Here is a 26,567-nt window from a genome sequence, read left to right as displayed (position 1 = left end):
GTATACTGAGGGCTTACTAAAAGCCTGGAGTGGATGCAAGTTGGACTGGAGTCAGTATCAGAAACAGCACAAGCTGACTATTATTTCCCAGGGCCCATTATTCATTATGTAAGGGGACCCCCAGCCAGGGATGCCACTCCCATTCCTCTTTGTCTCCCCCAGAGCCTCTGTACCAGGCAACTGAATACTTTCCTCACCGGTGACCCTCTATGAAAGGTGCGGGGGAATTATCCTCATTAAAAAACAGAAAGAACAGGTTAGTTCTCCTTTAAGGAATACTCGGAGTTACTGTACATGTAATACTGTGGGTCACAGGGAATACTGGGAATATTGGTACTAACCAGCCTACACACACATTGCCTGGATTTCTATATATACAATATATATAATGTACTGTACTATTTTTATATACAATATATACAATATATAGAATGTACTGTACTATTTCTATATATACAATATATTTAATGTACTGTACTATTTCTATATATACAATATATTTAATGTACTGTACTATTTCTATATATACAATATATTTAATGTACTGTACTATTTCTATAGATACAATATATATATATATATATATATAATGTACCAGTCTGATGGGTGGATCATGGGAAGCTGCAGACTGCACTGGTAGAACAGAATGGAGCAGTCTAATATCACACTTGCACCCCCGGGTACCACAAGCAGGATATTTCTAATCAGCCCCATCCTGTATGTGTTACACTTACCCCCATTCTCCCTAAATCTTCCAAATGTACTCATGTGCCAGTGCAGGAGCCAGACCCACGGGGCCCCACTGTAGGTACAGTACAGATTAATAAAGGGGAAATACATTAACCAATCACCCTCCACTAAGATTCCGGACAGAAAGACAGATCTACAATTCCTGATGCTTCACAGATGCAAAGAATTCATCTCCCACCACCAGTCCCAGGGGTCACAGGCACCGCTCTCCCTCGCCAGGGGCCCGAACATCAAGCTCTTTGTCTGTGCAAACTGCCATCTCTTCACTTTCTGGCCTGGGCATAGTTACAGTCAAACCAGTTACAGGTTTCCTGCACCACTAAAGGGAAGAAACAGCAGCATTAGTACATGGTACCTCCTCTCTCTATGGACTCACCCGTGTATGTGTGTGTTTATATCTATATGGATGTGTATATGTATGTGTGTGTGTATGTATGTGTGTATGTATGTATGTATGTATGTATGTATGTATGTATGTATGTATGTGTGTGTGTGTGTGTGTATGTGTGTATGTATTGTAAGATATGGGTGTCTAAAGGGCACGATATTGTGTGTATTTCACCAGCATTAAAACTCCAGGGAAAAGTGTGGTGCTGCAGCAAGTAAAGCTGTGGAAATTCTGAACCGGCTTGGTAAAAGCTGGATAGTGGGTCCCTGGAGTGGATGGAAGAGAGCAGGGTGGGCTTCCATCCCTTGCGCTATGTAAGGTTTTGCAGCTGGCTAAACTAGGTAGCTAGCTAAGTAATTAGTTAATTAAGGATAGTTAAAAGGAGGTGCGGAGCAACACCTCAGGGCTGTTGCTTCCTGATAGAGACCTCCTGGGGTGGGGCTACATGTGCTTGTGAGCACCAGAGAACAAGAGTGATTCCCCTGAGCTGGAGAGAGGACCAGAGAACCCACTCCCAGGAAACAAGAGTGTCTCAAGTGTGACCAGAGAGGATTCTGGGATTTGTGGTCCGCTGAAAACCATTGAGGGCTAAACTCAACTGTGAGTAATGTGCACACCAGTGAGGGTGTGAAGCGGGACTGTTATTGCTATGATGTGAAGCATATGCAATTCCCCATTTGAAGCCAGTGGGCTTAAGATTTTGTGTTATTTGAAAATAAAAGCCAGCAAAGTGGCAATTTGAACTCTTTAAGTTGGTCAGTCTCAGTTTCTGTGTTAAAATCTGTGCCGGGGCCTTGGGTTTCACTAACGGAAGCTCACCGTATGTACTGTATATATGTATGTATACACGTATGTAACTAGCAGCCTTTATTAGAGCTCTGCTGCTACAAAGACAGTATCCCTCTTGTGCAATAAATCCGGCTTGTGCTGAACATACTTTTGTTTTAATCCCCCTGTATAATGGGCTCCTGCTTATCTGTGAGGCAAAACATTTGTAATCGTAACAAAGGGCTGAAGGAAGTTTGTCATCATTTGTGACACTCATCTAATTACGGGGGGGGGGGGCGGGGGTAATTAGGAATCAAAACAGTGCTCTGTTCCTGTTTTATATAAATAACAAGTAAATATACATATTTATAAAAAAAAATTAGGCAGAAAGTATTTTCAGCACAATTTCTGTTGTTCATGTGGGAAGAAGGACTGTATACGTGTGTACTGCCCCTTTAATGTGTCGCACTGGTGTAACACACATCACTAGTGCTGGTTATGGTCACAATGTTGCTGGGCTGTACCACTCGCCTCTCTTACCTTTATTTAAGGGGGTGAACTGAAAGTCCGGCAGGTATTTCCTGAGCTTGTGGTTACTCGCAGTCTTCTTGACATCAGACTTTGTGCTGTCGAACTGAAGTCGGGGGCAGTTAAGGGTAAAACATATTATAGTCTAGTAGACTTCCAACAGTGAGGTGTTCTCTTCCCCATGGTCAATCAGGAACCACTCCCTGTGAAATGGACCTCCCCCAAGTACTCAAACCACTTCCCTAAACCCTTGGGCTGCTCTCTTCCCCATGGTCAGGCAGGAAATCCTCCTGGATAGAAAGTGAATCCATTAGGGGCCCAGTAATTACCCAGGTCCAGTGCTCTGATCCTCTGTACTTCTTGCTCGTGCTCTCCTCTCTGTCTCATGCTCAGGGAGAACTGCCCCCAGGGTAAGTGAATTCCTATTGGATTGTGGGTAAGTGGGCAGGACTTATCACCTGTCCCTTTCATTTGGGTCCAGTCTCTGCCACTGATCAGAGGAGAGTGAGAGTAGTCCAGATTCAGAGCTTTGTCCCTGGGTAAGTGAGGGTTAAATTCCCTTAGCCACTTAATAGGGCGGGTTAACCCCTTCATTTCCTAACATGCATGGGCACTGCTAGTGAGTGAGTGTGAGTACAGACACATGTGCTTGTGTGTATCTATTACACGAATAAATACTCAGCCCAAGGATACAATCAGCTCTCCCTTAAACTCCATGGCTGCTACGATGCTCTCGGCTGCTTCTTTGATGGACACCTCATCCTCCTCTCCAACTGGAACAGAACAAGTCACAGATCAGCACATGAACCCAAATGAGCTTCAGTACAATGATCCCCGACATATGCTTCACACTTATTAGTTCGCCCTATAATATATATATATATCCTGATGACGGTCCCTTGAGGTACCAAAACGCATAGATGTTTATATGATTCAGTAAAGGACTTCTGACAACCTTTATGCCGTGAGTGCTTCCTTTTATTTTTGGACTTTACATTGAATTGGGTTAGCACCCGGCGAAATGATCGAATGGCGGAGGTGAGTGCCAGCAACCAATGGCTTTATATATATATATATATATATATTAACCCAGGTATTATTAGCTCATCAGCTTTTCTTTGCTGCCATTATCTCTAAGGCTTGTCTCTATCCATAGCCCTCCCTTCCTCTACTGCTCCAACTCCTTCTGAGAAGCCAATGGGCTGACAGATATGTCATATACAGGTATAGCAGCACCTTCATCCCCAAACTACACCCATAATAATCTATACTCAAATATTCTACAACAGTCCCCTGTACTAAGCACAATTCAGCAGGAACAGCCCCTAAGTTTGCTCATAGTCTGTACAGAGAGATCCCATAAAACTATGGCAGCATAGGTATTCCCTGTACTAAGCACAATTCAGCAGGAACAGCCCCTAAGTTTACTTAAAGTAGCAATATGTGTATTTTCAATGTTCTGAAGAGTATACCATGGTTTATATGAAATAGGAATATATTTGGCCCATGGAGGGGAAATTGTCTTATCCAGAACATACAAAGAGAGGTAACAGATAAGTATCTGGGGTACAGGTAGCACTTCTTACCAGAAAGAATACTGGGGTCAACCTCATTGTACTCCCTCAGCACCCAAATGAAAAGCCTTGCTACATCCTAGGATAGAAACACACGCAGTTAGATGTAGGGGCTGAACCGCAACCAACCCAACCCTTAAAGCTACAGTCAGAGTCAGACTATTAACCCTTTGCTCAGTTGTGTGTGGGCACCAGCAGACATGGGGTTGGCCTGGGTACAGACACACAAACAGATTTCTGTGTGAGACTGGTGAGGAGTTAGACTGTCTCTGGCCATCTGTGTACAGCAGTCTCTAGCTGAGGTGAAGACATTGCACATTTCTATTTTTGGTTAACCCTAGCTCTGCCCTTGGATATACAATACTCCTGTCCCTTACCAGTGAGTAGATGAACTGTCTCCGTGTCCAGACAGAGAGAGCAGTGCCATTCTCTGAAACCACAAGAAGCCATTGTTAGTCCTAGAGTGGAACAAAACCCTGTCTGACTGAGCAAGGAATGGATCTACCTGAGCTGCTCAGTACTTACATCTGAATCCAGTGTATCCCCATCATTTGTACTATCTGTTGTACTACATGAGTAACATATTGCTCTTACCAAAGACATATATAAGGTAGCTCCCACTATAACTAAACCCAAATATGCAGATAAATGACCTATTGATGTGGTTCACTCGATATATATAGAGAAAACATATATAAAATCATTATTTAGTGGCAGGAATGGTTTCGATGATCCAAGTCGGCCGAGTAGACTTTGTGAATGAGCCCCGGCAGGACGTGCCCGTCGTCAATATTGAAATTATCATGTGGGCCGAAGACGTTGGTGGGAATGACGGAGGTGAATTTACAGCCGTGCTGTTCATAGTAAGCTCTGGAGACAAGAGATTCAAATGCTCTGTAAGGCTACAACTGTATTGTTATTGCTTTTTTTATTAGTCATATTTCTATTCAGGCCTCTCCTTTATATTCTAGTCTTTTAGTCAAATCAATGCATGGTTGCTAGGGGACTTTAGACCCTAGCAACCAGATGGCTGACATTGCAAATTATAGAGCTGCTGAATAAAAGGTGAAATAACTCAAAAACCACAAATAATAAAAAAATGAAAACCAATTCCAAATTGCCTTGATTTCAAAGCGAGTGTGGGAGCTGCTAAGCGAGTGTTGCATGTGATTAAGTGTTGCATGTGACTAAGTGTTAAGCAGCGTTAAAAACCTCAAGGCGTTTAAAACCGAAAAGGCATTTGTGAGGAACATTAACACCGAAAGCTGAAAGTGTATTAAAGTAATGACAATATAATGTGTTGTTGTGCTGCACTTGTACAACTGGTGTGTTTTCTTCAGAAACTCCATTTTAGTTTTTACACTGTATTTTTTTGTGTAACTGTTCCTTTTACAGCACTGAAAATCCCATCCCTGCAAGCACCTATAAAAACTTGACTGCAGGGCTTACAATCCTACTTCATTTTTCCAGTGCCCCAATAATCTGTACAAACTATTGTCACAGTGATATAATCACTGATGTGCTACAGAGCAGTAAAGCCATTATTTATCATTCCCATCAGTCCCTCACTCAGTGAGTTTACAATCTAAGGTCCCTATCACATTCCCATCAGTCCCTGCCCCAGTAAGCTTACAATCTAAGGTCCCTATCACATTCCCATCAGTCCCTGCCCCAGTGAGTTTACAGTCTAAGGTCCCTATCACATTCCTATTTGTCCATGTCCCAGTGAGCTTACAATCTAAGGTCCCTATCACATTCCCATCAGTCCCTGCTCCAGTGAGCTTACAATCTAAGGTCCCTATCACATTCCCATCAGTTCCTGCCCCAATGATCTTACAATCTAAGGTCCCTATCACATTCCTATCAGTCCCTGCCCCAGTGAGTTTACAATCTTAGGTCCTATCACATTCCCATCAGTCCCTGCCCCAGTGAGCTTACAATCTAAGGTCCCTATCACTTTCCCATCTGTCCCTGCCCCAGTGAGTTTACAGTCTAAGGTCCCTATCACATTCCTATTTGTCCATGTCCCAGTGAGCTTACATTCTAAGGTCCCTATAACTTTCCCATCAGTCCCTGCCCCACTGATCTTAGAATCTAATGTCCCTATCACATTCCCATCAGTCCATGCCCCAGTGGGTTTTCAATCTAAGGTCCCTTTCACATTCCCATCAGTCCCTGCCCCAGTGAGTTTACAATCTAAGTTCCTTAACACTTTCCCATCAGTCCCTGCCCCAGTGAGCTTACAATCTAAGGTCCCTATCACATTCCCATCAGACCCTGCCCCATTGAGTTTACAATCTAAGGTCCCTATCACATTCCCATCAATCCCTGCCCCAGTGATCTTACAATCTAATCTAAGGTCCCTATCACATTCCTATTTGTCCATGTCCCAGTGAGCTTACAATCTTAGGTCCCTATCACATTCCCATCAGTCCCTGCCCCAGTGAGTTTACAATCTAAGGTCACTATCACATTCCCATCAGTCCCTACCCCAGTGAGTTTACAATCTAAGGTCCTATCACTTTCCCATCTGTCCCTGCCCCAGTGAGCTTACAATCTTAGGTCCCTATCACATTCCCATCAGTCCCTGCCCCAGTGAGTATAAAATCTAAGGTCCTATCACTTTCCCATCTGTCCCTGCCCCAGTGAGCTTACAATATAAGGTCCCTATCACATTCCCATCAGTCCCTGCCCCAGTGAGTTTACAATCTAAGGTCCTATCACTTTCCCATCAATCCCTGCCCCAGTAAGCTTACAATCTAATCTAAGGTCCCTATCACATTCCTATTTGTCCATGTGCCAGTGAGTTTACAATCTTAGGTCCCTATCACATTCCCATCCGTCCCTGCCCCAGTGAGTTTACAATCTAAGGTCCCTATCAAATTCCCTTCAGTCCCTACCCCAGTGAGTTTACAATCTAAGGTCCTATCACTTTCCCATCTGCCCCTGCCCCAGTGAGTTTACAATCTAAGGTCCTATCACTTTCCCATCTGTCCCTGCCCCAGTGAGCTTACAATCTAAGGTCCCTATCACATTCCCATCAGTCCCTGCCCCAGTGAGCTTACAATCTAAGGTCCCTATCACATTCCCATCAGTCCATGCCCCAGTGAGTTTACAATCTAAGGTACTATCACTTTCCCATCTGTCCCTGCCCCAGTGAGCTTACAATCTAAGGTCCCTATCACATTCCCATCAGTCCCTGCCCCAGTGAGCTTACAATCTAAACCTTTATTATTGCAGTAAGCCTGAAACACATTACATTTTATCACTCGGCCAGAAACCTGTTCATCATTCTGGATAGTGACAGACATGCTCTTTGGCTCCAGCATTACAACTCCCTGCACCCTGAGCCAGAATCTGTAATGTGCTTCAGCATTCCGGGTGGAGTGTTTCCCGGGGCCGAATCCATAGACAGAAGAGGTGAGAGGCAGGACAGTAGCACAGGGGTTGGGGATATAAATAATGCAAGAGAAATGTCACTGCTTTATCTTTATTATTTGCCCTGTTTGCTCAGCACTGGGCCCACGTTGCTCTGTGGCTACAAACACTGAGCAGGGCAGTTGGCAACGGCTAATCCAGGCCCTTTAGAATAAAGGTGACAGCACAAGCACCGCAATATGCAACAGTGCCCCCCAAAGGTCTGACCCTGCAACTGCAGTGCTCTGGGAAACACACACACACACAAGAACAGCAACACAACAAGCAATAGCACCCCCAGTGGCCTGGAACAGTCACTGCATCTCACCCATTACTTACTTACTTACCTAGAAGCCCCTGTGGATAGAGTGCTGGTGCCAAATCATTGTGCAGCAGAGAAAGAATACTGGGAGCTGTAGTTCTGTAGCAGACCCATTAGGGAAGGCCACACTAAGCTTAAAGGGGTTGTTCACCTTTGTAACAAATTGACAAATCTAACAGTTCACATGAATAGAACAAACTTTTCCATAGAAATAGTTAACAGAAAAAGTACAGTTCAAGAGATATTCACCCCAGAAGTGTCCCTGTACTAATCCTTCAGTTCCACACAGACCCTGTGCTGGGAGGGGGTCACTGACCCCCAAAAACACTACAGTGTTCACTTCCTCTTCCTTATATGACATCACACATTGTACTGGCAGCTAACTTAACTCCTATTGGCTATGTCTGCTGTCAATCTGCCACTGCTTCCTGTGCTGGCTGTGCTGGGGAATTTAAGCAGCATTCAGGTACTGAAGAGAAACTGTTACAAGTTTGTGAGAGGGAGGGGGAGTGTGGGCTGTGTGCAGCAGAGACTTCAACTGTGCAGATGGGGGGATCAAGGTGCTTGGGACCTGGAGTTTTCTGGATAATGGATCTTTCCATAATTTGGATCTTCATACCTTAAGTCTACTAGAAAATCATGTAAACATTAAATAAACCCAATAGGCTGGTTTTGCTTCCAATAAGGATTAATTATATCTTAGTTGGGATCAAGTACAAGGTACAGGTATGGCATCTGTTATACAGAATGCTTGCGACCTGGGGTCTTCCGGATAGCAGATCTTTCTGTAATTTGGATCTTAGTACTAGAAAATGGTGTAAACACTAAATAAAGCTAATAGGCTGGTTTTGCTTCCAATAAGGATTAATTATATCTTAGTTGGGATCAAGTACAAGCGACTGTTTTATTATTACACAGGAAAAAGAAATTTTTAAAAATTTTAATTATTGGATTATAATGGCTACTATGGGAGATGACACTTGTACTTTCCAGAAATATATTATTATTTTTTTTTTGGGGGGGGGGGGTCCATGTATTATTTTGTGTATTTACCTCATAAAAAAGGTAAAATATTTTTCTGGTATAGATCCCTATATCATGAAAAATATAACTTTTTCATTTTTTGGTATTTAGAGCTCTAAATCTTGTTCCAGAAGTGGAACACTTAAAAAAGGTATCATTTTCCTAGGCAAATTACCGCCCCCCCCAAAAAAAAACCTACCTGCCCTCAACACTGCTCTGCCTGTCACTTAGGGCTGCCACCTCACCCTTTTAAAACCAAACACATATGAAATCCACAGCCTGCATGGCTAATTAGCAATTCATTTAGATGCATGATACATGGCTGCACAGAAATCAGTTCAGTCTGCAGCATCTAAATGAGTTGATAATTAGCCATGCAGCCTGTGGATTTCATATGTGTTTGGTTTTAAAAGGGTGAGGTGGCAGCCCTACTGTCCCTGCTAGATGTGTAACTTACATACGTTTCTAAGCAAGTCAGTGCTGGTTTTGTTGCAATTTTGTAAATAACTGACATTATGCTTAATGCCAAAGGTTGCCAAACAATGTTGCTCCTTCCTTTTTTGCAGTATTTGTCTGCTTGGCTGTGTGATTGTTTGTTACAAGGCAGGTTTGTTTATATGCTGCGTCTGTTAACCTCTGCCATTACAATTGAGTAATCAACCAATGACCATTCAAATTATGTGACTGGTTACAGTTCACAAGCACCCAATAAATTACTAGGAGGAGGGCAGTATCAACATCCAATAGGAAACAAGTAAGGGCAAAGCCTGGGCATGATGATGTCATCATATAGGAAGTTCTTGGTGTGTCAGGTTCAAAATAGGCCACTCCCATCACTTCAGAAAACTGGTCACAGAGACAGGAGAAGGGCTGAGTTAATATGTATAAAAATTAGCTTTTACAATGGCATTTTTACTTTTTGTTATGGAAAATGGGTTTTCTAACACATTGAGAGCATTGTTAGTGGTTTCATAAGATTTGTACATTGAAGGTGAACAACCCCTTTAAGTAATCATTCTCGATCGGTTGAGCACTGCAGAGAAAAGCTGGATATGGCACAGTTGCTGCTCCTGGTGCCCAATTGTAGTGGGTGTGGCACCATCATTAGCTGAGCCTGTTTGTGCTTTTAACTCCTGAATGGCTTTTTCCTCTAATAATCACTGGCACAATACTGATCCCCTAACCCAACGTGTACTCCAGGCATTGTCCAACTACAAAGAAGAAGAATGCTGTATGCTTTTAAATAGGATTTACTTTTAAAGGGATACTGTCACAGAAAAAAAAGTTTTTTTCAAAAACACATCAGTTAATACTTCTGCTCCAGCAGAATTCTGCACAGAAATCCATTTCTCAAAAGAGCAAACAGATTTTTTTATATTTAATTTTGAAATCTGACATGGGGCTAGACATATTGTCAGTTTACCAGCAGCCCCCAGTCATGTGACTCTGATAAACTTCAGTCACTCTTTGCTGCTGTACTGCAAGTTGTACTGCTATCACCCCTCCCTTTCCTCCCCAGCAGCCTAACAAAAGAACAATGGGAAGGTAACCAGATAGCAGCTCCCTAACACAAGATAACAGCTGCCTGGTAGATCTAAGAACAGCACTCAATAGTAAAATCCAGGTCCCACTGAGACACATTCAGTTACATTGAGTAGGAGAAACAACAGCCTGCCAGAAAGCAGTTCCATCCTAAAGTGTTGGCTCTTTCTGAAAGCACATGACCAGGCAAAATGACCTGAGATGCACCTACACACCAATATTACAACTAAATACACTTGCTAATTCAGGAATGACATAAAAATCATGACAGAATCCCTTTAAGTTCTCTGCTCCATCTGATCCCTGAACCTCTCATAAAGGTGAGAAACAAGCCCCAAAATCTGCAGCAAAGGGCAAAACAAAAAGGGCACAATCAGAAATGAACGTTCCTTATTCTAACAAAAAAGGACAGACAAGACACAAATATGCAGTATAAAGTGATATCACAATGGGGGTTACACAATGAGGGGTGCACGCTTCCTGGGTTACCCCCAAAACATGTGCCAAGGTCTCACTAACATAAAATACTGTACCCATGATCAAATCTACTTAGTGCTTTATTGGTTCCATTACACATTAAACTTTTTCCTGGTCTAGTAACCCATAGCAACCACAGTGGCTGCAGTTAGAGATCATGGCAAGAGCTCACATTGCTCCAGTTCAACGGCACCACCAATTCACTCTTATATCTAATTCATTGGGGACCTTCCCCCTTAGAGTATTGTTACTCTGGTTCAGAGAGATACTGGTCCAACACATCTCTACTGAGGTAAAAAGATGGAAATCTAGTCCTGACCTTCTCATACCCTGAACCCTCCTATAGAACAGGGGTCACAAATGGAAATAGAAGTCCACTAACTGCTCCACATTCATGTTTAGTGCCATGTTCCAGCGCATGTGAGTTGGGAGAGGATTGCACCACGGGTTGATTCGGACCTACGACAGAAGTCATTTGTAGCCTGACCCCAGTATGTGCGGCTTTAGTGGGTGATCTTGGTCCCACAGTGTTTGTTGCCGCAGTAACGGTAGAGTATAAGCTCCTCAGGCCAGAGACACAGTGTCAGAAATGTGAACCTCAGCTCTATTGCCTATTGCTATTATCTCTAGTGCTGATTGCTGGTGCTTAGAGTCTGATATTACAGTGTCCCTTTATTCTTTATCACTAGGGTGGGACAAACAAGGAGATCACAGGACACCACAACTAAAGGCAACTATATACCCACCTAACTGCCAGTAATGGGGACATAGTGGGAATGGGAGACTGATCTGCCCAACTCTGGGGATCATTCACTGAGACAAGTTACAAACACATTGGTCATTGTATAAAATAAGGGAAGTGTTAGACACCGTGATATTCCTAAACTGTCTCTCCGAGGGGTGTCCCAAGCATCGGACAGCAGCCCAGTCCCAATGCCTAAATCTGTAACCTTGTTATGAGCTAAGGGAGCCCAGTCTGAAGGTCAGTTAGGGGGAGATTTGGGGTGAGTGCTTATTTGTGCCCTGGGTACCCCTGGAACTATAGCAGGGTGACTGTTACCCCAATGTTTCTATATATCTGTAACCTTGTTATGAGCTAAGGGGGCCCAGTCTGAAGGTCAGTTAGGGGGGGATTTGGGGTGAGTGCTTATTTGAACCCTGTATACCCCTGGAACTATAGCAGGGTGACTGTTACCCTAATGTTTCTATATATCTGTAACCTTGTTATGAGCTAAGGGGGCCCAGTCTGAAGGTCAGTTAGGGGGGGATTTGGGGTGAGTGCTTATTTGTACCCTGGGTACCCCTGGAACTATAGCAGGGTGACTGTTACCCCAATGTTTCTATATATCTGTAACCTTGTTATGAGCTAAGGGGGCCCAGTCTGAAGGTCAGTTAGGGGGGGATTTGGGGTGAGTGCTTATTTGTGCCCGGGGTACCCCTGGAACTATAGCAGGGTGACTGTTACCCCAATGTTTCTATATATCTGTAACCTTGTTATGAGCTAAGGGGGCCCAGTCTGAAGGTCAGTTAGGGGGGGATTTGGGGTGAGTGCTTATTTGTGCCCGGGGTACCCCTGGAACTATAGCAGGGTGACTGTTACCCCAATGTTTCTATATATCTGTAACCTTGTTATGAGCTAAGGGGGCCCAGCCTGAAGGTCAGTTAGGGGGAGATTTGGGGTGAGTGCTTATTTGTGCCCTGGGTACCCCTGGAACTATAGCAGGGTGACTGTTACCCCAATGTTTATATTTATCTGTAACCTTGTTATGAGCTAAGGGGGCCCAGTCTGAAGGCCAGTTAGGGGGAGATTTGGGGTGAGTGTTTATTTGTGCCCTGGGTACACTAGAACTATAGCAGGGTGTCTTTTCCAATGGTCAAATAGGGTGACACTTGTAGTCTAGGTGATGTGTAAAGCATTGCCTTTTGCACCAGTTGTATACATTAAAATCAGTTTCAGCCTTTCCCTCAAACATATAACAAATACGGCTGTGGACCTTAATAGTGCACCTTTCCCAATGTAATGTTTTAGCAAAAATCATTTATATGATATAAATAGGGCTACCCTTATTGAGCTCCCATTTTGGTACTACCTTGCAATAAGTGGACATTACCTTTAAGCCTGTTTCATCTCTATAGTTAGTGTTCTATGTTTAGCCATTATTATATTTAGTGATGGGTGAATAAATTCGCCAGGCACAAAATCTCGGGCGAATTCGTGAAACTGCCGCAAAACTGCGATGTTGTTAAAAAATATGGATGCATGTCAGTCGCGTCAACACTATTCAGACACCTATTTACTTTAACGCAGGTGTCAAAATTGCCGTGAATTAACGTGGGTGTCAAAATTTATGCTTTTTGCGAATCTTTTGTTGTTCTGCAAATTTCGCCGGGGGAAATTTATGAATTTTAAATTCACCCATCACTAATTATATTATATGAGAGATGATAAGAATGGCTGTACCATAGGAATACTATATAGAGAATATACAGGTCCCCGGTGCCACCTGCACTCCTGAGCTCAGTTTTGCTCAAACCAGGCAAGGATGGGGCAGGATATTTAGTGTTGAGAGCACAATTGTACCTGCTACACTCAAAGAGCCAAATTTCAAGTTAAAAATCTGAAATGTGTCTCTTAAATTGAATAAAAGCTGCTTTTCAGCACTCATAATGTTATGCCTAAGGTAAGATTTCTCCCATGCACCACAGGAAAAGCCCCAGTAGTTTTAATTGTGCTGTGAACACTGTTTTGTTCTTTAATTGGTGCAGACACCCTTATTAAACAAAGTAAATGCTTCATATCACTTTCATATCTTTGTACTTTATTTGATAGGAATGGTTAGTGGCAGGTCGGGGGATGGGGAAGGATGATCGTACATAGGTTGGTATGATCAGATCTTTGCGTCTGTGGCCAGCTTTACCAAACCCTAACTGACCCTCATACTGAGTTTCCAGCATTATCTTTGGTGCAAGTAGGCAGTCTCCTTAGATCTTTCCCTATGTTGCGTCAACCCAGGGTTCCCTCTAGAGCAGGGATCCCCAACCTTTTGAACCTGTGAGCAATATTCAGAAGTAAAATGGGTTGGGGAACAACACTAGCATGAAAAATATTCTTGGGGTGCCAAATTAGCGTTGTGATTGACCATTTGGTAGCCCCTATGTGGATTGTCAACCTACATTGAGGCTCTGTTTGGCAGTACATCTGGTTTTTATACAACCAAAACTTGCCTCCAAAACTGGAATTCAAAAATAAGCTCCTGCTTTGAGGCCACTGGGAACAACATCCAATGGGTTGGGGAACATGTTACTCACAAGCTACTGGTTGGGGATCACTGCCCTAGAGGAACCAGCTACACAGTAACCACTAGCCTATATTGTTAATTTCCCATTAAAATAAACACACACACACATATATATATATATATAATATATATATATATATATATATATATATATATTTCCATGTATCTGCACACACCATTCAGAACAGTAAGGGCCGGGTGCTCACCAATGTAATTATAGTTCATGAATTGAAAGTGTTTATGGCACAATTTTCATAAAAGCTACGCATTTCAGTCCACAGCGGACCATCATCAGGATATATAGAGATATATATATATATTGTTAATCTCTCATTAGAAAACAGTGGCAAAGACTCCAGGATTCATGGTTTTCAGTATGATCAAACTGGGCCTTCCATGGCCACATACCACCCAAACTCAATCAATCAACTGTTAAATAACCGTGTAAGGTACACCAGGAGAGCAGACCACACACTACCTTTTCGAGTACTGCTTGATTCTGTCCATGGGTGCCCCTACCCTTGGTATGATTGTGTGGTGTTTGATCAGGTGATGCACATCATAATGCCAGAATATCCACATAATGACGTGGCCAATGTTGCTGTATAATTTCTTGTAGCCCAATTCCCCACTTGGGGCACTTTTTTTTATATATAGTCCCATTTCTGCATGGTGCCCTTTCACAAGCTGGCTACTGTTTTTTTTTTTGTTCCCAGTAAACCTGTTCCTGTGTTTTTGTCCTTTTTTGACCTTTGCATGTTTTACAGACAACTATCCTTGCTCCCTGCCCTGACTTTTTTGGCCTATACTTTAACTATGATTTTACCCTTCCTTTATCTGTACCTCACTATTGGCACTGATCTCTCAAGTCAGTAGGTCAATTATTGGTCTACAAATAAAGTTCTGCAACCCAAAATGGCATTAGTGAAGACTAGAGCTGAAGAAGTTCTCCTTGGAGTAAATACATACCAGCTGTCAGTTGTGGGTTCCCGATCAGCAAAATTATTATACACTAGGCTATTGGCAAAATAAGGAATGTTCACCTCTTTTGGTCTATACATTAATCCCCACCAAATAAAGCTTTGTCAATGAGGATGAAAAAAGCAGGGAAATATTAAATTATTCACTCAATACCAAAACAAGGAAGGTCTTGTGGTGCAGAAATTTCTGGCCTGTCTGCTCCCCAACAAATGTGAGAACTTTCCGTGAAAGAAGCAGTTTGAACTTCCCAGAAACCTAACTTCCCCTCAAAAAGCAAATATTAAAAGGTTGAACTTGATGGTCGTGTGTCTTTTTTTAACCTAACTTTCTATGTGACCCAAACTTAATCAGCTTAAAAGGGTCCCTTTACATACAATCTCAGCCAGAACAAGGTACAGAATATCGATCTTTCTATCCTTATACCCAAGTATTAAACAACATCTGATAAGTAAATCAGGAAATTGCTGTGAATGATCCTGTACATATTGTACTTGCCCATGTGACCAGGTGATGTTTGATTTGGATGAAGTACTAAAGTATTTGCATACAACTGGAAAATGTTCCCCCTGTTATCACCAAGGACGTGTTTGTATTTGTTTTATTTATTCTGTTTATTTAGTGATAATGACCCAGTCTACACACTCTCATACCCATTACTTAAATCATGCTAACTCTTCAAATAAATGACAAATAACAACAACAACCAACCTGACATAGAACTCATTTCTAACCTCTGCATGAGATGATTGGGAAGAGTTTCCAGGCATGTTATCACTTGCTAACAGAGTTCAGGCAATACAATTCCTGTAAGGGTAATTAAATATGTCCTTGGGAAGAAGTGCAAAAGCACTAATGGGCCCATAAGTATCTGTGCCTTCTAAAATAGAATTTAGCAAGTATGACATATAAAGCAGTGCAAATTTAATTGAATGATGATGTTTGGATATGAAGTCGAGTGAGAAGTCTAAATCTATAACAGGGCAAAATATAAATAAAACAATCCCCGTAACACTGTAAAATTGCTCAGAAAAGAACTGCATTATAAAAGAGGCATGTCTTCAGTTTTCGAACACTTTTTATACATGTGATGCAATGATTCTTTCCTTGGTATGTTTCAGTTTTATACTAACACAAAGGGTACAAATCAGAAATGTTGTAAAAATGGGTGCATACTGGTTATCAAATTCCTGCAGACTTCATTTTGTCCAAATTATCCACATTTTTAAAAATGATTTCTTTTTTTTCTGTAATAATAAAACAGTCGCTTGTACTTGATCCCAACTAAGATATAAATAATCCTTATTGGAAGCAAAACCAGCCTATTGGGTTTATTTAATGTTTAAATGATTTTCTTGCAGACTTTAAGGGATCCTGTCATGGGAATGCTGCACTGAACTCCATTTCTCAAAAGAGCAAACAGATTTTTTATATTCAATTTTGAAATCTGACATGGGGCTAGACATATTGTCAATTTCCCAGCTGCCCCAAGTCATGTGACTTGTGCTCTGATAAACTTCAATCACTCTTTACTGCTGTACTGCAAGTTGGAGTGATATCACCCCCTCCCTTTTCCCCCCAGCAGCCAAACAAAAGAACAATGGTAAGGTAACCAGATAGCAGCTCCCTAACACAAGATAACAGCTGCCTGGTAGATCTAAGAGCAACACTCAATAGTAAAAACCCATGTCTCACTGAGACACATTCAGTTACATTGAGAAGGAAAAACAGCAGCCTGCCAGAAAGCATTTCTCTCCTAAAGTGCAGGCACACGTCACATGACCAGGGGCAGCTGGGAAATTGACAAAATGTCTAGTCCCATGTCAGATTTCAAAATTGAATATAAAAAAATCTGTTTGCTCTTTTGAGAAATGGATTTCAGTGCAGAATTCTGCTGGAGTAGCACTATTAACTGATGTGTTTTGGAAAAAACATGTTTTCCGATGACAGGTTCCCTTTAAAGTGTGAAGATTGAAATTACATAAAGATCTGTTATCTGGAAATCCCTGGTCCCGAGAATTATGGATTACAGGTCCCATACCTTTATATGTACCTGATATTATGTTGTAATGCAATTTGAAGCAATGGTCTTTAAGTCTTTGTATGTATTTCAGGCAGCCACTCTCTGCAGTATTATATAAGTGTAACATCAGCCCCTATTGCTGGAGTGCCGCGTTACACAATCACAGGGTATTTGGACGGTTTGCAGTATGGGAAATACAACAGTAAAATCCCCTTTGTTCAACCTTTGATCCCATCACTAAAAGCACTCACCGAGCATCTGGAACTGCAAATGAAATATGCCCAGGAATTTCTAAAATATCAAAAGCAACAGGTTGCATATTTCACGTCCATTTTTAACAAGACATCTGGTGAGTATTTTTTGAAGACATAGGTATGTCTACTTTTCAGCTGACTTGTGCCCAAGAAAAGAAATATTAGGAAAGCTCACTGGAACTCCATTGATGATGTACAACTACCAGAGTATATCATGATAGACACTTGGGGGCCAATTCATTAACTTCGAGTGAAGGATTCGAAGTAAAAAAACTTCGAATTTCAAAGTGTTTTTTTGGCTACTTCGACCATCGAATGGGCTACTTCGACCACGACTTCGACTTCGAATCGAAGGATTCGAACTAAAAATCGTTCGACTATTCAACCATTCGATAGTCGAAGTACTGTCTCTTTAAAAAAAATTTCGACCTCCTACTTCGCCATCTAAAACCTCCTTCGATCAGAAATTTGCTAGAAAGCCTATGGGGACCTTCCCCATAGGCTTTCTAGCAAATTTCTGATCGAAGGAATTTCATTCGATCAATGGATTAAAATCCTTGGAATCGTTCGAACGAATACCGGTAAATCCTTCGACTTCGATATTCGAAGTCGAAGGATTTAACTTCGATAGTCGAATATCGAGGGTTAATTAACCCTCGATATTCGACCAATAGTAAATGTGCCCCTGTGTATTATCTGTATAAATAAGTCAAATCAACTGGACTTGAAGACATTACACCAGTCATTCAACTGTCTTTCTCAATTTAGAATGCCAGTTAGATGACTGGTGAAACACAGCAAGTCCAGTTGATTTGACTTATTTCTACAGATATAACATTACCTGGATGAATGAGAACCTTCACAAACATTATGTTGTGTATTATATATATACTAGCACTAAACTTAGCCTGATCTACCAAGCAGAGAGCACCTGGAATGTTAAGCTGATCATATAAATAAACCTTGATTTAAAAAAGAACACAGATATGGTACGTGATTTTTCAAAATGATTTGCCCAATACTAGCTTGAATATTGATAACTCAGATCCACAATGTATGCTCTACAATGCCCATGTGGAACATAAAGAGCACTAGGAGAGTCTGTTGGAACACGAAGACAGTATTATTAAAGGTTGTATAAATTAAATTGTAGGAACATATCAATATTTATCAATTTTCTAGGAAAGATGTATTTTGGGTGGGGGGAATGTGTATATTTATAGGCTGCTGTATTATTTATAGTACCCCTTATGGACTTACGAGAATGGAGTACGTGGAAGGAACTGAGACTATTTGCTAAATGATTTCTCTACCACCACTATTTATTAAGTCTTTTATTTATGGGCATTCTTGCATAATGTGGAGTATATTTCTTGGGGTGGGACTGGCCCACTAGGGCACTGGGAGAAATTCTGGTGGGCCCTGCTGCTCTCGATCAGGGTTATAACCGTCCTCCTTCTGTGCCTCATTGATTATATCATCTTCCACCTGTTTCTAAACAAGCTAAAGAATAATGAGCTGAGTAAAGCTTTTATTGTGGAAAAGTTAGTTATATACCGTATGTATGGAGATAACTAAATACTTTTCAACCCAGTTCACCCCAATGTGAAGATTTTAAACTCAGAATCAAACAGTCTCACAGAACTGCACTGCTGGGTGTATGGGTTCTACCCCCGAGATGTGGAAGTGAAGTGGATAAAGAATGGGAGAGATGAGATTTACTCCGAGGAATCAGCAGAGATCCTGCCAAACCCTGATGGCACCTATCAGATCAGAGTCAGTGTGGAGGTAACACCAGAGGAGGGCGCCACTTACTCCTGCCATGTGGATCACAGCAGTTTGGAGAATCCACTGGTTGTTCCTATGGTGAATATATATATATATTGAAATAATAAAAAGACACTTGTTTTACAAAGGGAAGTGCTGGCCCAGGAATGCTTTATTCCAGATTTTGATTATATATATATATATATATATATATATATATATATATATACAGTAAATCTAAAACATATCAGAAAAATGGCTTAAACTATCTCTGAGCATTTTATAGAAATCGGTTCACTATTTGTAATAATGACAAAAAAGAATAAAGCACAAATGGCTGGTATACATAATAAAGAATAATATAAGCACTATACATAAACAAGCTATAGGAATCTCCTTACAGAAGCATGCAGATTACACAGGAGCATAGATATTAAATCATTGAGTCTCAATATATAGGTAAATGTTCTAGTGCACACAACATGTTTCTGGCCTTACGTGCCCTTTCATACTTTAGAAAGTGCATGTAAGGCCTGTAATTGTCACGCCTAATGGCTCTAGAAGAGAAGAAGTTCAGACCGAGGAGGAATCACCAGATATAGAGTTCAGTACTTTCGTTGTCATTTTCAGGAAAGGGTTCAGAGGCAGCTACATGGTCAGGAACAAAGCAGAGGGTCAGAAGTCTAGGAAACAATCAATAAGGAATTTAGAAGCACCCAGGAACACTAACTAGAAGGACCTACAGTAGTGGAGCATTGAACCCCAGTCCTGGCGTCCTTTTTTGAATTTTCAGGCCAAAAACACGGTGGAATGATATCACATGCATGGCACAGCCCACCCCATTGTTTCACTCATTCAGTATGCTCCACTTCAATTTGACCTCTGTACCCTGTTTATTAAGGTACAATTAAGCTGCTTTTCCTGAAGTAATTGCTCTATTAGGTCTTCACAACAAAAGCTATCCCCATCAATACTGGTGGCAAAGAACTGCCCTGTGATTGGACAAATGGGCTCATCCATGTCACCATGATCAACCTCATTTCCCTCAGGGATATAGAGTTAGGTCATCAGCAATTTTTGGGTGCTTAAACCAGAAGAAAAATTTATACAAATATCAGAAACACGCACTAAAAATAAAAGGAAATTAAGACTTGCATTATAATTTTAAGTACTATTTTTAATATAAAATATTCTGATTTTTATTATCGATTTGAATTGTGCATTTTTTCTGTTTTTACACTGAAAAAATTTACTGTGAATAAAGTGGTTTAGATGTTAATGTCTTGTTATCTTGTTTTTCCATCCTTTTTTTTTTTTAGAAATAAAATCACATTGAGCTATATAAACAAGCTAACTATATAACTACCAATGATTAGAAGTGTCCTTCTATATTTTACACCAATGCCTTGTTTTTCCACTCCCAACAAACAGAATCCAACAACAGACATCATTTGTATATCCTCATCCCTGTCAGTGCCACATTGCTCCCCCTCCTGATAATCCTTGGAGTATGTGTATACATAAAGAGAATGACAAAAGGTATTCGTTTTCACTTGTTTATTAAACTGTTACTTCATCCTGATCTGATTGACCATCTCCTTCCTCAAATCTCTAATTTCTAATATACTGTAGATCAATAACTTGCAGGGGCTGCCTGCTGCTGACTTGCATTGCTTGCTGCAGCCAAGTTTATTCCCCACAAATATCCCCAGGTCCTCTCCACTGAGGATTCGTCTAATTTAGTCTCATTACGGGTACAAGACTTAAGTTATTATCATTGAATTGCATTTGAGATTTAGCCACCCAGCTTGTCCAGATCACCCTGCAGGGATTTCTGATTCTAAATGGAAATAATAGGCCGGTATAGTTTTGTGTCATCTGAAAACACTGATACATTACTTAAAATACACTCCCCTTATTCACTACTGAACAAATTAAATAAAAGTGGGCCCAACACATAACCACGTGAGACCCCACTAAGAACCTTACTCCAAGTAGAGAGTGTACAATTGACAACCACCCTCTGTACCTGATTCTGTAGTCAGTTTCCATTGGGCAACGGCAGTTCCATCGCATTCAGGAACTCGGAACAGAGGTTGGCCCAAAAATGCCTGCTTTTGCATTGTCTGAGTCAACCTCTGTTCTACTCCGAGTGCCTGCACTAAAGCAGAAACTCTATTTTTCGGTGCAGATCAACAGAGCTGGGGAAGAGAGCGGATTCACTTCTCTCAGCCTGTGGAGCCAACGCTCTTGTGTGCCTTCAAATAAAGAGCGACAGACATTTTTTTAGATAGCAAATATCTATGAGGCTCTATATTAAATGCTTTGGAAAAATCCAAGTAGACCCAGTTTACTGCAACCCCACTGTCCAATTTTTTACCTTTTTTACTAAGCCATACCCCCGCCATTCTTCAGAACATAACATTTATTCATATTTTCCATAATAATTACATAATGGAATTACATTGGCTTTCCTCCAATCCATGGGTACCATGAGAATGAGAAAAAGTGGCCCAGCTAAAAATAACTAACCTCTATAACATACTACAGGGTGTATTCCATCTGGCCATGGTGTCTTATTCAAATGTTAACATTAACCTTGTGTAAACATTTTAAGTATGAAATTATCCATCAACCATTGTCTTAATGCAGCAGAGCCATCTGTGCTCCTATCTGTGCTCCTATCAGTATTCTGATTCCTCTATTGCATATATTGAAAACAAAGAACAGATTAAGTACATTTTCTTCTTCAATGTCCTTCATAACCAAATTATTTATATCTTTTAAAGGAGCCACACTTGCAACCTGCACCTTTTTACAACTGGTAGATATATTTGCAAATGTAAGAGAATTTTGGACTGCTTGTGAAACAATCATTTCCTAAATTTTTGTTTTTTGTGGATTTTTTTTATTCCAGCTTGTTCTAGCAATTGTATTATTTAAAAGAAGTCTCCGCACCTCTCATTTTTTATTTTTTAAATGTTGTATTCTTCCTATCAACTTCCTTACTTATGAGTTAAGCCACTAAGGGGTGGTGCTTAATGTTTTTACATTTCTTTCCTAAAGGAAAACTATACCATGGAATGAATAAACAATTAAGTGCCCTTACCATGCCTTATACATGTCAGTTAATATTGACTTTTTCCACCCCGTACCCTATGGTCTGCGTGATGCCTCAGAGATCACCTGACCAGGAATAATGCTGCTCTTACTTTAACAGGAAGAAATGTGGGAGTAAATGACATGTCTTTGTCCATTCATTGGTTGATGTAGCCTAGCATGTATGTGTTACCTTGGTTTGTTTGTTAGAACAGTGAATTGTACAAGCCAGGCCAAGGGGTGATCATATTAAGCATAATTTCTGGTTGGATCCTCAACTATCTGTGATATGATATTATTATGTAACACATTTAGAAACATGTTTCCATTAACTGTGCAATGTGGTATTATTGCTCAAAAGAAAACATAGCTAAACTCCATTGGCTACTCCAATGGACATGTGGGGTCCTTAGAGCACGCCTACTCATTAACCTGTCTGTCACATTCATTTGGCTTCAGCCCTCTGGTTCAACCTACTGTGTGGCTTTTGTTCTGTGTGCAAGGGAAGGTCAACCCCCATCACCTTTATATTTTTATTACTATTTAGTTTGCTTAAACCTCCGTTGTCTCTATAGACTAACTGACCTCAAAATCCTTATCATCTTAAATACCACTCATAATAATCCATTGTCTTATTACAACGAGGTCAAGATCAAGAGAACAGAACCATAAATAGTATTCCTCGTAGCAGCTCAACTGTATAGGTCCAATCTTAACCTGACTAGAGATATTCCCTAAAAAGATGGCTGCCTTGGTGTTCATAAAAGCTAATGCTAATTCAGCTATATGAATTCAGAATAAATTTATAATGTAATAGGGTATAGAGGGATATTGCGACAGATACTAAAGGCAGTTTACCATACAGTGTTTTATAGATTTGGTATGACTGCTGCCAGCGATGCGGTAAAACCCTACGTTTTCAAATGTGAGGGTCCATACAGGGCCTGCAAGACTTTTCCTTCCACAAAATTGATTATCTATTGGCCTACACTTATGTCATATGCCATTAGATCTCCAGTTTCTTCATAATACCAATTATGTCCTCACTAAGATTGCTTGTGCCAAGTAACAACTTTTATCTTTTAAAAAGAATTATTTTTTGTTTTCTTTCAGACCCTGGCAGTCATCAGAGTGCAAGCATACAGGACAAAGACTGAAAATCTGATTACATCTTTACTTGGATTTGATATGTAATAGATGACCATATTGTTTCGGTTTTGTGATGCTAATCATAGCAGACGTTTAGCCATGTCAGCTATTTTAGATGTGCTGCTCAGCTGGACAACGTAAAGATCAAATTGAAGTCAGTTCTAGACATAATAATAATAATCTTACTGTTTAATGGACCCACTTTTGTCAGTAATTAATCCCACCTACACGCATATACAAGGAGCAGGGTCAGATATGCAGCCGACACATTTCTGATATCTCATTGGGGGCCTTTGTAGAGATGCATTACCCTCCCATGAAATGAAAGGTTCAGTTTTTTGGATTTTTCAATTAAATTAGGAAAACCAATACACATTTTACATGATTTTTATCTCTTCTATTTTGAGTATAACTACTTATTCTTCCTACTGGGTCTTCTGACATGTAACACATGTAACTGTATCTGTCTTTTATTTATTGTCATGATTGTTTCAATCAGTTTTATGTAAATAAAGATTTATGGGTATACAAATAAATGATGGTGCTGTTACATACATACAATGTGTTTTTATTCTTTCAGTAGGACAGAGGATTTTATATTCAAGTTTTACCATTACATCAAGTAAAAATGTTGACATTCGAGTTTTCCAAGTGCATAAACAACTCAGTTTTAAAAAAATTAGATTAATTGAAAATGTGTTATGCTGAATGAAAATGTGATGTGATTTTACTGTGTATCATTTTTTGAGGTTTTAAATTAGAAAAAAAAACTTAATTTGAATATATAGATACACCAACTAGTTAGATAGATAGATAGATAGATAGATGATAGATAGATAGATAGCCGCTGCCTTATTAGCTTGGTGTGATATCACTTCCTGCCTGAGCCTCTCTCTGCTCACTTATAGCTCAGGGCTCAGATTACAGCAGAGAAGGGAGGGGAGAGAGGAACAAACTGAGCATGCTCACGCCCGGGGCAATGAGGTTTAAGATGAAAACAGGAAGTCTGATACAGAAGCCCATGAGTACACAATAGAAGGAAAGAAATGTGGTGTTTCTTTTGACAGAGGACTCAGAGCAACATTACTTTGAGGGTTTACTGGTGTATTTATATAGACCTTTCTGATAAAGCTTACTTAGTTTTAACCTTTCCTTTTCCTTTGAGCTGTTGATAGATAGATAGATAGATAGATAGAGAGATAGATAGATAGATAGATAGATAGATAGATAGATAGATAGATAATAGATAGATAGATAGATAGATAGATAGATGATAGATAGATAATAAATAGATTATAGATTTTCATCCCAGTTTGCCCCAATTTGAAGATTTCAAGCTCAGGATAAAACAGACCCACAGAACTGCACTGCTGGGTGTATGGGTTCTACCCCCGAGATGTGGAAGTGAAGTGGATAAAGAATGGGAGAGATGAGATTTACTCAGAGGAATCAGCAGAGATCCTGCCAAACCCTGATGGCACCTATCAGATCTGAGTCAGTGTGGAGGTAACACCAGAGGAGGGCGCCACTTACTCCTGCCATGTGGATCACAGCAGTTTGGAGAATATCTTGGTTGTCACCTTGGTGAGTGTCTTTAGGCCTATTGGCATAATATGAATCCAGGAAGTGTTGGTTGTTGGTAGGACTTGAAGTAATTTCCAGAGCTAAAGTGTGGCATATAACTGGTTATAAAAGGGGATATACAAGATGCCTAGTAGGCATGGCCAATAAATATAACTTAGAGATTGAGTTTAAACGTAACACTTCCTGGGAGAGAAAATCAATACAGGACTGTCCTGAAGACAGAGGACATCTATGGTAGTGACGCTGGGAGTATTTACACTTATGTTTAGCTATCTATTCCCTTGTCTATATCATTTAACTTAATAGTCGCCATCCAAGTTGTAACTTTGTGGGTGCTGCCATTGACTATCCTTGTCACATCAACTCAACTGCCTATCTCTAGTTTAGTCTCTTTGCTATTGTGTTAGCTCTTAAAGGTCCTTTATTAAGTAGCTATATATATATATATATATATATATATATATATATAGATGTTTAATAAAGATAAATAGACACACCGGCACATTAAAGCCCTACTGATCACATAATAGAGGTTCCATGAGACATCCTAGGTTGTTAGAAAAGTAGATCAGATGGAGCTTACTCGAACATTCATACTTAAAGGAAAACTATACCCCTCAAACAATGTAGGTCTCTATAAAAAGATATTGCATAAAACAGCTCATATGTAAAATCCTGCTTCATGTAAATAAACCATTTTCATAATAATTTACTTTTCTAGTAGTATGTGCCATTGGGTAATCATAAATAGAAAATTGCCATTTTAAAAAATAAGGGCCACCTCCTGGGATCGTAGGATTTACTGTACTCACAAACATACCAACAAACCATACATGTTAGGTCACATGAGCCAATTAACAGACAGAGTTGTGTCTTTTGCTTCCACACTTCTTCCTGTTACAGTTAGAGCTGCAGTATTTCTGGTTCAGGTGATCTCTGAGGCAGCACAGTGACCATCACGAAATGGTGGCTCAAGGCAAGAGATGTAAAAGACCCATAATTACTTAAATATATAACAGTTTGGTAAGATTCTTTAATATGCTACTTAATTTGATATAAGATATCTGTTGCTTAAGTGTTTATTTTGGGGGTATAGTTTTCCTTTAAGGAATTGAAATGCATTTGGAATAATTAACAAACAGGAAGTAGCGTGTAGGAGATACAGATGCTGAATATACTGTAAATAATGGAGAAGAATATTAAGGTAATCGTTCTGTACATTTCGCTTAGATGTGCATGACTCTGCATAAGTATGTAAACAGCAAAATTAGATAAGGGCATCCCATAACTCCTGTTTCTTATCAAGCATGTGTCACAGAAAATAGTGCTAAACTTGTTCCAATTCCCAGCATTCTGCAGCCTGTAGTGTCATCATTCTGTGCCATCTCCCACCCATTGTGTCAATCATTCTGTATGCACCTCCTTCCATTATGCCTATAATCTCATGTCCTTTGCTGCTTCTTGTACCTATACGTCTATATCGCCCCATTCCTTCTCGTTTTCAGCTTTTTGACTCCCTTCTGCCACTCTTTGTGGTTACTTTCCCACAATGACTACCCATCAGTTTGTTTTCCTTCCTCTATTAAGGTTGTATGTGAAGTAATTTGCATAACCTCAAATCAAGA

At 40.4% G+C, this 26,567-nt stretch overlaps 2 protein-coding genes across 2 annotated transcripts; one reads left to right on the top strand and one right to left on the bottom strand.

Moving 5' to 3' along the window:
• Positions 1 to 547: 547 nt before the first annotated feature.
• Positions 548 to 7,337, bottom strand: LOC121397345 (GDP-L-fucose synthase-like). The gene is made up of 7 exons (XM_041573982.1): positions 7,290 to 7,337; positions 4,747 to 4,910; positions 4,386 to 4,440; positions 4,021 to 4,087; positions 3,128 to 3,207; positions 2,447 to 2,540; positions 548 to 1,069 (listed from the first exon to the last, which is right to left on the bottom strand). The coding sequence occupies exons 1-7, from the start codon at positions 7,335 to 7,337 to the stop codon at positions 1,014 to 1,016; spliced, it is 564 nt and encodes a 187-aa protein (XP_041429916.1). The 3' UTR covers positions 548 to 1,013.
• Positions 7,338 to 8,155: 818 nt separating this feature from the next.
• Positions 8,156 to 20,649, top strand: LOC121397203 (major histocompatibility complex class I-related gene protein-like; the record flags this gene model as incomplete). Its single annotated transcript, XM_041573578.1, has 4 exons — positions 8,156 to 8,213; positions 17,181 to 17,438; positions 18,938 to 19,209; positions 20,542 to 20,649. Coding segments are annotated over 4 exons (654 nt in total), but the record flags the coding sequence as incomplete, so codon positions are not given.
• Between the last annotated feature and the right edge of the window lie 5,918 nt (positions 20,650 to 26,567).

Source organism: Xenopus laevis, chromosome 8L (genome assembly GCF_017654675.1).
Source record: "Xenopus laevis strain J_2021 chromosome 8L, Xenopus_laevis_v10.1, whole genome shotgun sequence".
In the NCBI taxonomy this organism is placed as follows: domain Eukaryota; kingdom Metazoa; phylum Chordata; class Amphibia; order Anura; family Pipidae; genus Xenopus; species Xenopus laevis.
The sequence above is the reverse complement of the archived record's forward strand: the minus strand, read 5'-3'. Positions and strand labels throughout refer to the sequence as shown.

Coding starts and splice junctions, on each gene's coding strand:
- LOC121397345 (XM_041573982.1), bottom strand. CDS start 7,337: ATGCTGGAGCCAAAGAGCATGTCTGTCACTATCCAGAATGATGAACAG. Junction 4,088..4,385: donor GACAGTTCATCTACTCACTG/GTAAGGGACAGG, acceptor TTTCTATCCTAG/GATGTAGCAAGGCTTTTCAT. Junction 2,541..3,127: donor AGTTTAAGGGAGAGCTGATT/GTATCCTTGGGC, acceptor CCCCGACTTCAG/TTCGACAGCACAAAGTCTGA.